Source organism: Lissotriton helveticus, chromosome 3_1, assembly GCF_964261635.1.
Source record: "Lissotriton helveticus chromosome 3_1, aLisHel1.1, whole genome shotgun sequence".
NCBI classification, from domain to species: Eukaryota; Metazoa; Chordata; class Amphibia; order Caudata; family Salamandridae; genus Lissotriton; species Lissotriton helveticus.
The window spans coordinates 308,480,102-308,492,217 of NC_136061.1; the positions used below are offsets into that span (position 1 = coordinate 308,480,102).

At 42.5% G+C, this 12,116-nt stretch overlaps 1 protein-coding gene across 1 annotated transcript in view; it reads right to left on the bottom strand.

The window, feature by feature from the left end:
* The window catches only part of DOC2B (double C2 domain beta), a 2,292,694-nt gene that overhangs the window by 583,051 nt on the left and 1,697,527 nt on the right, over positions 1–12,116 (bottom strand). Inside the window, exon 5 of the mRNA XM_078683586.1 lies at positions 2,647–2,773. Coding sequence (XP_078539712.1) covers positions 2,647–2,773 — 127 coding nt within the window. The remainder of the gene's footprint in view (positions 1–2,646; positions 2,774–12,116) is intronic.

Here is a 12,116-nt window from a genome sequence, read left to right on the forward strand (position 1 = left end):
CATGTGGATAGGTATGCGGTCTAGCTGACCGATACCCAGCTAGAATTGCATGATGCACGTTCAGCGCGTTTTTCGAGAAACCTCGAGGCTGGAGTTTAAAGGCTCGGTGAACGAGTCATTTAGCAATATGCAGGCATGTATGATGGTTATGTAGGTGAATTGGCCAAGCAGGAACCTTGTTTACATGAGTATGGCATAGCCATTTGAGTCCTTATTAAAGGACAAGAAGGATCTTCCGGCTGGCCCCCAACCAAGCCACCTACATATTCCCTGACTCCCACATAGACCACACCTTGCATCAGATGTTTTACATTAGCGGTAGCACATCATTGATAATCAGCCTCTCTTCTCTTTCTTTCTGATTTCTTTTATTTTTATATTATTATCATGTATTTCTTTATCGTTGTAGTTTTGAAGATTGTTTCAATGTTATGAATATTGAATTGTACAAGTATCACTTTGGTTTTCCCAGGGGCTAAACTCGCGGATTCCGCTAAATCGGTCCTATAACTGTTTAATGATATAAATCAATAGAGGCACATAGGTGAGGCTATACCCTTGGAATTAAATCATCGAACACTATGACGAATGGCTAGATTGACTACGATGCCATGCACTCTTTGCGTTTATTTTGCTTCACGTATCCCCTTCACCTTTCAACACCTTGGGCATTGTGGTACCATATTGTCTTGAATTGTATTTTCCTTTCCTTTCCTATGTGGATCTACCACTTTTTAGAAACATGATTCCTTAGTAGATGTCCCCTAGGCTGCATATTTGATGTCTAAGATATGGAGCATGAGTATTAACATTGTAGCACACTGTTGTTTCTACTGTATATTTCTATTTGACTACGACCTGTTATGATACATTTTCACTATGGATATTTTTGATATGTAATGCAACCCACATAAGAAATGCAATAAAAGATATTCAAACAAAAAAATTAAAGGACAAGAAGGAGGGATACTTTATGGCTATACAGAGTGTGACTTTAGGCTTGCCTCGTATCTGTGGACCTATGGAGCACTATTACATGTTTTCGTATGTAGTAAGCAACACATATGTATAGTGTGGTATGTGTGAGTGAGTGGCTGAGCCTTCTTTGTTCTGTCTGCTGTAGTTTTGTCCATTACAATCAGACTATTTTAATTTGCCTACCATAATTTGTCCATCTCACTCAATCTACCTCGAATATGTACTCTAGATTCATCTATGTCACTAAGATATCTCTAATCTATCTAATGTAACTGTCCCTCACTAAGCTCACCTTGGTCTGGCTCCTGCATTTTGGTCCACCTTTTTAAGGCTGTGTTTAGCTCTCTTGGATAGTTCTGTCATATCTTTCTGTAAATTGTGTTCATCTCATTCAGCCGAATTTGAATTGTCTGTTGCAAACGTCCCCATCTCAGTTAGCCTGCCTTAGTCTGCTCATCGTTACTGCATTTTTCACACATAGCATCCTTTGTTTTGTGTTTTGTAGTTTTTTCCAGTTATTTCTGTCTACCTTGTTCTCTGACAATTTAATCCATCCCATTCATGGTGTGCACCCATCTGTCTAACCAGCCTACTTTTATGTGGTTGCAATTAAAAATTATTGTCAATTAACTAAACCTTTTTTTAAACATGTACAGTAAAAGTATCCTTGTATTCTAATTGCCCCAAAAATCTTGCACATTCAAATGAAAGTACCACGTAATATTTAAAACAAAATTAAATGTTAACAATTGCATGTATTGAGAGCTTTTAAAACAATATCAAATAATTTTCCCATTCTACCCTTCATTAAATTTTCACCACTCCAAACGAAAATGCCAGTTCTTAAATCTTGGCTGTACAATTCCAGTCTAATACTGACATAAGGATGCACACTTCTGAAGTAAGTGCCACACTCATAAAGACTATTTCTGACCGATATCTCATTATTTTCCCCCTGAAACATAATACCCATGTCATACATGACCGGATCATCACAGGGTCTGAATGCCATTCAGAAAAATGGCTTATAATATCTGTCCAGGCTGGCCTCTGTGTATGTTCTAGATGTATAACGAGATACCAGGCTGATATATATATAAAATGGAGGGATGCTATGTAAACCTCTCAAAAGTTGTGGTTGCATAATTTCTCCCATAAATGTAAATTTCATCAGGAATGACCACTGTCATGCTGCAGTGAAGTCATCATAATTACTCTAGTGGAAAATCCTTCTGTGAAAATGAATGGTGAAAATTACATCACTATGGCTTTTCACAAGATTATACATTACCATCTTTCTCTAAATCAGTGAAGTTGTGGCTGCTTTTTAAAACAGGCAGTGCATCTATTGAATGCCTTACCTCTGTTATCTCAACTTTAAACTCAAAGAGGTAATAGTGGATTGTGAATTTGGATGCTAAAGATGACTAATTAGCTGGAACTATGATTGTATTACATATGTGATACTGTGTAAGTAAATAATGTGGAAACTACTGTTACTCTTTGTATGCACTGAATCATTGTGCCATGGAGAAATGTAAGCACCAATAACTCCGATTCAAAACTGGAAAGTTCTGTGCTCCAAATCCCTGTAAAATCTTTTTCTGAAAAGAACACAGCAGGCCTTTATGCAACGTTTTAAAATTAAAAAGAGACTTTGCTACTTACTGGCAGCTGTTTTTCTAGACAGATGCTGAATGTCTTTGTTTGGTTTGGCTTCAGCTTCTTCAGAGGAATTCTGGTCTCCCCAATGAATTCATTGTGGCGGAATTTGTCTTCATCGCAGACTGAAATTCTGTAAGTAGAAAACATAGGAGTTATCACTAAATCAGGCTTTCTTTGCAGAGGAATACATTTGTGCTAAGAAGGCTCCTGCGATAGCTGCTCAGCCCCAGATGAGTGTTCCAGTCTCGTCTAGGCAGAGCGTGGGGTGCTTGCTGCCTCGGTTATCCCGCTCACTCTGGGGCATATTACCAACAAGTAGCGATAATTATCGCTAAATAGGCTTAGCGACGATTTTTTTATCGCTGCCTATTGCTGGATATGTTAGCGGAGAAAACATGCTATTAGCAACGTTTTTCTCCATTGTGCTAAAATATCCAGCGATAGCAACGAAATGCGTGAATATCGCTTAGAATACAGCTATATTCACGCATTAGCGACGAAATGCTCTTAGCCATGTTATCTGCCTCCCATTGGATAACATGGCTAAGAACTGGTCTGAGCAGGCGTTAGTTTTTGGCGATAGCGGGAATATTTCCATCGCTACGCCTGCCTTGCTAATAGGCGATAGCGACGTTAGCGACTGCTTTAAGTCGCTAACAGGTTGGGTACGCCCACTTTGCATGTCATTAGCGATAAATATCACTGACATGCAAGGCGGTCCTCAAACCGCTCGCTATCGCCTAAAAGCTGTCGCTAACAGCTTGCTGATAGAGCGATAGAATTATCGCCGCTTGGCGGCCAAAAACGGTCGCTAAACCGGCGATAATTGCCTATCGCTACCCTTGGTAATATGCCCCTCTATTTGGTAAATTCCACGTTTAACATAAACTGATACAGTTAACTGTAATCCTATAATTGGTATTGTTGGTGATGTAGCAAAAGGAAATAAACCAGCATCTTCATAGACCATCATTCTTTAGAAAGATATTTATAAAGATGTTGGAGGATGTTATATTACGTAGTAATATATAGCTACAGTATATAACATAGAGAAGAATATAATTAAAAAAGTACCACACATTTGTGACAATAGGTCTGCAATACATATATAATCTAGTATTGTAATAATAACATATCTCCTGACATTGTAAGAGGAACCCAGGACACAAACACAATTTTGTTTATGAGTTGAATTTTTATGCTAAAGTTCTGCTCTTTCTCTTTAGATCTCTTGCATCAAATCTATAAGAACTCAGCATGATGCCTTCCTATTAGTAACATGAACAGGAATGGATGATTTGGCATTTAAAAGAGGCAAGGATTGAACATAGAAGATATACATTTGGGAGAAATATTGTTAGTTAGTAACCTTTTCTCCTCAGTCACATGATCCTGAAAATATTCACATATTTTTAGTTTTCAGTAATAACTGTTCATGCTTAGTGCAATAGTCACAAATGTAGGACACCAAGAAATAAACAATAAGATATAAAACAAGATGGGGAGCATGTATTGCCTTGTTGAAAATCACAATTTTAGAGAGTGGGTCAGAAAAGAGGTCTATGAGAAGATCATATATTATAATAAGAAAAATACGTGAGTAGGGAGAGTGAAGTAAAGGGGGTTGACAAGCACAGAAGACAGAAATGGCCTTATCATTTTTTGGTGCTCACCTAGAATTGGAAGATCAACTAATTCTGTGAAGAGGTTTTCAAAAGGGCAAGGAATATAACAGAATAATTTCTCCATAATAGGTTTCCACAACAGGGCATTAACCTCAGAATCTGAATAAAAAAATAATGTCTATGAAAGTATTGTTTATCTTCCATGTATTTGTTGAATAGTTCAATAAATTACATCTTATAAAATATGCCCCTATACCTGTTTGCAAGAAAACATTTAGACTCTCATTCATATTCGGGTCTTTATTCAATATTGGGTGCAAACAGTGCAAAATTACTGTACGTTTTTCATCTTATCCTGAGGATATACATTTCACTCTAAGAACAATTTGGATTCTGTTCTCCAGCGTTATTATGTGATTTTTAGAATGGGTAACCTAACAATTGGAGAAAATATTTTGCTTTCATCTTCATTTGTAATTAACGATAAAAGCTTTACTTTGTTTGCTTGCACTTTACAGGACATTCTTAAAAGTTATTTTTTTAATTGTCCTGCATTGTGCCAAACAGGTAATTGATGCTAAATCCTCTTTTGGTTAGATGCTATTTTATCAGCATTTCGGAAGCCAATATTTTATTTGAATGACTCGACATAGTGAATGTATGTTATTGATTACTTAATTTTTTTCAGTGAACGTATGTTATGCTTTATTTAATTTTTTAAGGGTTTGTTTAGAAGTTTGATGCATTTTGTGTTAGTACAACTGACTTACCATTGTAGGGACTTTACATAAAACAATAAACAAAATACGGCACTCCTTTAATTTTTCTGCACATATTCCTCCAGGTATAGACGGGAGAGATTTGTGTGAGGAAAAGAGGTCCGAAAGAGAGAAATTCTGCTTTAACTAGGTGCAATAATGCCAATTCTGACCTCTAAAATTCAAAAGTGTGCAGTACGTTTTCCCTGGAGGTAAAAGAAAAACCAAGAACTTGCCCTGGGGGGAAGTTAGGTCACTGTAATTTTTCTGAGGTTGTAAAAGGGCCTTACCCCCTCATTTATTTATTTATTTTATTTGATGAGTTTTATATAGCGCTGGCTAGACCCGGAGGTATCAGAGCGCTTTACATGAGGTTCCATATTGTTACAAAGTTACATGAGTTACAAGTTACATTTGTTGCAAGAAAACATTTAAAGAGCATAAAAGACAAGATAAATGGAGTGTAGAAGGGTAGGGAGTAAGGTAAAAGGATAGGAGGGAGATACGGCGGAGAGACAAAGGAAAGTCTGCCCAAAGTCTGGCTGGGTAGGTGACGGCCGAGGGGGAAGTCTTAAGCCCCTCTCCTCTATAGCTATCAAGAAAGCTCCAACGGGCATCGGCCAAAAGGCTAGGTCTCAACGGTCGGTGTCAAGTTCACAGATTCAATGTCCTGATGGGTGAGCCGGATGGGGTAAATGCTTGAGGTGTGGTCGATGTCCAATGTCCAATTTTTGTCCAAAAGTAGTAGCACATTGTGGTATAGGACCACTGTGGTGGCGATCTTGGGGTCAGGCAAAGAATTCTGCCCCTGCTGGTCCATTCAGCCGGTTACCATTTTTATCTTTCCCCAATGTATTCTCAGGGGCCCCTAGGTTAATCGGCGCATTGCTATCGGTGGCCTCCTTTCTTCCCTGTTGCTGACTCGGGGGTCACAGCGCCAGCTCTCTCCCCTTGATTACTTCGGAGCCAGACAGCCCACAGTTCACAGCCGCTCTCCTTTTGCAGCCCAGTTGGGCCGTGACGCCTGCCGCAGCCGCCAATTTCTATTTCTAAGGGTCAGGCACTGAGGGTTTCTCCGTGCATGCCAGCGAGTTGCTCCTCTTACTTCTCCAATGTCAGTGGACAAACGCCTCATCAGCAGGGTTTTTCAGTTGCAGCTCCCCAAACTGTGATATTAAAAGGGAAGCCTCTGGTCGGGCGCCATCTTAAAGTCAGGCGCAGCCTCCCGCCATCGGCTCATCTCAAGGACACTCACCAATGCCCAGAAGGTGCACAGATCAGTGTGGGATGATCTCCTTGGGATGGCTCAATGCTCCATGCTGCTGCCAAATCGTAGCCCGCTCACCTCCACGAGACTCTGCCGCCGGCAGGGTGCCTCAGGCTCTCGCCTGGCTGCAAAGCGGCCACAGGACTCCGCCTGACTCCGGGAGCAGAATCACGGGGGTGGCGAGCCTCGTCCGTCTCTCTCTCGTCCCTCGGCGGCTCTTGTCACGTTGTCTCCGGCTCCGTCAATGTCCGCTGGGACCCGCTGTGCCTGCGCTTAATCAGGTCATCTCTTGGTCTTCCTAGGCCGATGTCCACGGTGCCATTTTGTCACTGCCCTTTGCTCACGGCTGCGCTGCGGACTCCGCTCCCAATCGCAACTACTGCATTAAACGGCCGCCTCCCGGCAATCCGCAGCCTCATGCCACTTTGCTGAACTGGATTTGGTATATCTAGATTCTCCGGCCTTGTGCAGGCAGTGTTCCGCAGTCTCGGGGCTCCAGAGCTGATATGGATCACGTCCACTCAGCCCCTTGCCCCGCCTCACCACTCGTTCCTAACACCAGTCGCTACTGAGGGGAACCCCAAGTTTCAGGGAGCGGCAGCACTTTATGGTGGTTCTCCAACTTCACCAAATTCTAAACAAGACCCTCCGTTTGTTAGAAATTAATCATTGCCTAATGTATTGATGATGCATTCTCAATTCTGATACCTGGTTTTAAAGTTGACACTTTGCTGAAGATTAAAACCAAAAGTCATGAGAGGTAAACTAACTTCTAACTCAGAATGGCCTTATTTTACACAGTAACAAAAAGACATGTAATTCTTTCTGGATTAACCTTTCATACAAATGATACATACAGACATTAGGCCTTGTTTTTAAAAAAAATACCTCCTCCTTTATTTTACAAAATAATCACACAAATCATTTTTAAAACCAAATCATTTCATAAAAAGCATTAAAAAGCAATTCTTAGAGGGCGCAATTCTTCTTTTTTTTATATGGTTGCTCTTTCCTCTAAAGCACAGTTGTTGGTCTTTATCTAAGTTATAGATTAGCACATCCACTTTGGGGTACATATATCATAATCTGTTGATTTTCTTACTAATCCATAGACTGTGCAACTAAATACTGTGCAAAAGAAGCATATATCATCAAGAAAGTTTTCGCATAGAATTATACATGCAAGATATCCACTTTGGAAACAAAACCTAAAAAACAATACTATTTTAAAAATAGTTGTCAACGCGGCGTTTCGGTGGAATGAGATTGGTTAACACCACCTTCTTCAGGACAGGCTTATACATTAAAAACAATGTTGTTGATTTGAGAGATATTGTATATTGAAGTTAATTATAATGACTTGTTCCTTTCGTTTAAATTCGTTATGCTATGCTAATCAATACATACACTGGATGTGCATCATAGGGAGTAAAAGCAAAAGTGCAAGTATTTGTGAATAACAGAGAATTAAAGACAAGCATTGGCATAGCCAATAGGTCTCACTTTTGGGACCTTCTAAGTATTTAGTTATGCAGCACAATATCCTTGGTGCAACCACATCAACTGTAGCGTGGCTAAACACTTATAAGATCCCAAAGGCGAGACCTATTGGCAATGCCAAAGCTTGGTGTGGTTGTGTGTGTGGATGTGTGGTTGGGTGTGGTTGTGTGTGTGGTTGAGTGTGTGTCATTGTGTGTGGTTGTGTGTATGGTGGTGTGTGTGGTTGTGTGTGAGTGTGGTTGTGTGTGGTTGTGTGTGGTTGTGTGTGTGGTTGTGTGTGTGTGTGGTTGTGTGTGTGGTTGTGTGTGTGGGGGTTGTGTGTGGTTGTGTGTATGGTTGTGGTTGCGTGTGTGTGTGGTTGTGTGTGTGTGTTTGTGTGTGGTTGTGTATGTGGTTGTGTGTGTTTGTGTGTGTGTGTCGTTGTGTGGTTGTGTGTGTGGTTGAGTGTGTGTGGTTGTGTGTGTGTGGTTGTGTGTATGTGGTTGTGTGTGTGGTTGTGTGTGGTTGTGGTTGTGTGTGTGGTTGTGTGGTTGTGTGTGTGTGGTGGTATATGTGTGTGGTTGTATGTGTGTGGTTGTGTGTGGTTATGTGTGTGGTTGTGTGTGTGGTTGTGTGTGTGTGGTTGTGTGTGTGGTTGTGTGTGTTTGTGTGTGTGTGTCGTTGTGTGGTTGTGTGTGTGGTTGAGTGTGTGTGGTTGTGTGTGTGTGGTTGTGTGTATGTGGTTGTGTGTGTGGTTGTGTGTGGTTGTGGTTGTGTGTGTGGTTGTGTGGTTGTGTGTGTGTGGTGGTATATGTGTGTGGTTGTATGTGTGTGGTTGTGTGTGGTTATGTGTGTGGTTGTGTGTGTGGTTGTGTGTGTGTGGTTGTGTGTGTGGTTGTGTGTGTGGTTGTGGTTGTGTGAGTGGTTGTGTGTGTGGTTGTGTGTGTGTGCAGTTATGGGTGCGGTTGTGTGTGTGTGTTTTGTGTGTGTGTGATTTGTGTGTGTGTGGTTGTGTGTGTGGTTGTGTGTGTGGTTGTGTGTGAGGTTGTGGTTGTGTGTGTGATTGTGTGTGTGATTGTGTGTGTGTGGTTGTGGTTGTGTGTGTGCTTGTGTGGTTATGTGTGTGTGTGATGTGTGTGTGGTTGTGTGTGTGGTTTGTGTGTGTGTGTGTGTGGTTGGTTGTGGTTGTGGTTGTGTGTGTGTTTGTGTGTGGGTGCAGTTATGGGTGCAGTTCTGTGTGTGTGTATGTTTTGTGTGTGTGTAATTTGTGTGTGTGTGGTTGTGTGTGTGGTTGTGTGTGTGTGTGGTTGTGTGTGTGGTTGTGGGTGTGTTTGTGTGTGCGGTTGTGTGTGGTTGTATGTGTGGTTCTGGTTGTGTGTTGGTTGTGTGTGTGTGGTTCTGTGTGTGGTTGTGTGGGTGTGGTTTTGTGTGTGTGGTTGTGGTTGTGTGTGGTTGTGTGTGTGGTTGAGGTTGTGTGTATGGTTGTGTGTGTGGTTGTGTGTGTGATTGTGGTTGTGTGTGTTTGTGTGTGTGTGGTTGTGAGTGTGGTTGTGTGTGTAAAAGCAAAAGTGCAAGTATTTGTGAATAACAGAGAATTAAAGACAAGCATTGGCATAGCCAATAGGTCTCACTTTTGGGACCTTCTAAGTATTTAGTTATGCAGCACAATATCCTTGGTGCAACCACATCAACTGTTGCATTGCTAAACACCTATAAGGTCCCAAAGGCGAGACCCATTGGCAATGCCAAAGCTTGGTGTGGTTGTGTGTGTGGATGTGTGGTTGGGTGTGGTTGTGTGTGTGGTTGTGTGTGTGTCATTGTGTGTGGTTGTATGTGGTTGTGTGTATGGTGGTGTGTGTGGTTGTGTGTTAGTGTGGTTGTGTGTGGTTGAGTGTGTGTGGTTGTGTGTGTGTGGTTGTGTGTATGTGGTTGTGTGTGTGGTTGTGTGTGGTTGTGGTTGTGTGTGTGGTTGTGTGGTTGTGTGTGTGTGGTGGTATATGTGTGTGGTTGTATGTGTGTGGTTGTGTGTGGTTATGTGTGTGGTTGTGTGTGTGTGGTTGTGTGTGTGGTTGTGTGTGTGGTTGTGGTTGTGTGAGTGGTTGTGTGTGTGGTTGTGTGTGTGTGCAGTTATGGGTGCGGTTGTGTGTGTGTGTTTTGTGTGTGTGTGATTTGTGTGTGTGTGGTTGTGTGTGTGGTTGTGTGTGTGGTTGTGTGTGAGGTTGTGGTTGTGTGTGTGATTGTGTGTGTGATTGTGTGTGTGTGGTTGTGGTTGTGTGTGTGCTTGTGTGGTTATGTGTGTGTGTGATGTGTGTGTGGTTGTGTGTGTGGTTTGTGTGTGTGTGTGTGTGGTTGGTTGTGGTTGTGGTTGTGTGTGTGTTTGTGTGTGGGTGCAGTTATGGGTGCAGTTCTGTGTGTGTGTATGTTTTGTGTGTGTGTAATTTGTGTGTGTGTGGTTGTGTGTGTGGTTGTGTGTGTGTGTGGTTGTGTGTGTGGTTGTGGGTGTGTTTGTGTGTGCGGTTGTGTGTGGTTGTATGTGTGGTTCTGGTTGTGTGTTGGTTGTGTGTGTGTGGTTCTGTGTGTGGTTGTGTGGGTGTGGTTTTGTGTGTGTGGTTGTGGTTGTGTGTGGTTGTGTGTGTGGTTGAGGTTGTGTGTATGGTTGTGTGTGTGGTTGTGTGTGTGATTGTGGTTGTGTGTGTTTGTGTGTGTGTGGTTGTGAGTGTGGTTGTGTGTGTAAAAGCAAAAGTGCAAGTATTTGTGAATAACAGAGAATTAAAGACAAGCATTGGCATAGCCAATAGGTCTCACTTTTGGGACCTTCTAAGTATTTAGTTATGCAGCACAATATCCTTGGTGCAACCACATCAACTGTTGCATTGCTAAACACCTATAAGGTCCCAAAGGCGAGACCCATTGGCAATGCCAAAGCTTGGTGTGGTTGTGTGTGTGGATGTGTGGTTGGGTGTGGTTGTGTGTGTGGTTGTGTGTGTGTCATTGTGTGTGGTTGTATGTGGTTGTGTGTATGGTGGTGTGTGTGGTTGTGTGTTAGTGTGGTTGTGTGTGGTTGTGTGTGTGGTTGTGTGTGTGTGTGGTTGATTGTGTGGTTGTGTGTGTGTGGGTGTGTGTGTGGTTGTGTGTGTGGGATGTGTGTGGTTGTGTGTATGGTTGTGTGTGTGTGTGGTTGTGTGTGTGGTTGTGTGTGGTTGTGTATGTGGTTGTGTATGTTTGTGTGTGTGTGTCGTTGTGTGGTTGTGTGTGTGGTTGAGTGTATGTGGTTGTGTGTGTGTGGTTGTGTGTGGTTGTGTGTATGGTTGTGGTTGCATGTGTGTGTGGTTGTGTGTGTGTATTTGTGTGTGGTTGTGTATGTGGTTGTGTGTGTTGTGTGTGTGTGTCGTTGTGTGGTTGTGTGTGTGGTTGAGTGTGTGTGGTTGTGTGTGTGTGGGTGTGTGTAAGTGGTTGTGTGTGTGGTTGTGTGTGGTTGTGGTTGTGTGTGTGGTTGTGTGGCTGTGTGTGTGTGGTTGTCTGTGTGGTTGTGTGTGTCGTTGTATATGTGTGTGGTTGTATGTGTGTGGTTGTGTGTGGTTATGTGTGTGTTTGTGTGTGTGGTTGTGTGTGTGGGTGTGTGGGTGGTTGTGTGTGCGGTTGTGTGTGTGGTTGTGTGAGTGGTTGTGTGTGTGGTTGTGTGTGTGTGTGTGCAGTTGTGGGTGCGGTTGTGTGTGTGTGTTTTGTGTGTGTGTGATTTGTGTGTGTGTGATTGTGTGTGTGTGGTTGTGTGTGGTTGTGTGTGTGGTTGTGTGTGTGGTTGTGGTTGTGTGTGTGATTGTGTGTGTGTGGTTGTGGTTGTGTGTGTGTGTGTGTGTGGTTGTGTGTGTGTGTGGTTGTGTGTGTGGTTTGTGTGTGTGTGGTTGTGTGTGGTTGTGGTTGTGTGTGTGTTTGTGTGTGGGTGCAGTTCTGTGTGTGTGTATGTTTTGTGTGTGTGTAATTTGTGTGTGTGTGGTTGTGTGTGTGTGGTTGTGTGTGTGGTTGTGTGTGTGTGGTTGTGTGTGTGGATGTGTGTGTGGATGTGTGTGTGGATGTGTGTGTGGATGTGTGTGTGGTTCTGGTTGTGTGTTGGTTGTGTGTGTGTGGTTCTGTGTGTGGTTGTGTGGGTGTGGTTTTGTGTGTGTGTGTGTGGTTGTGGTTGTGTGTATGGTTGCGTGTGTGGTTGTGTGGGTGGTTGTAGTTGTGTGTGTTTGTGTGTGTGTGTGGTTGTGTGTGTGGTTGTGTGTGTAAAAGCAAAAGTGCAAGTATTTGTGAATAACAGAGAATTAAAGACAAACATTGGCATAGCCAATAGGTCTCACTTTT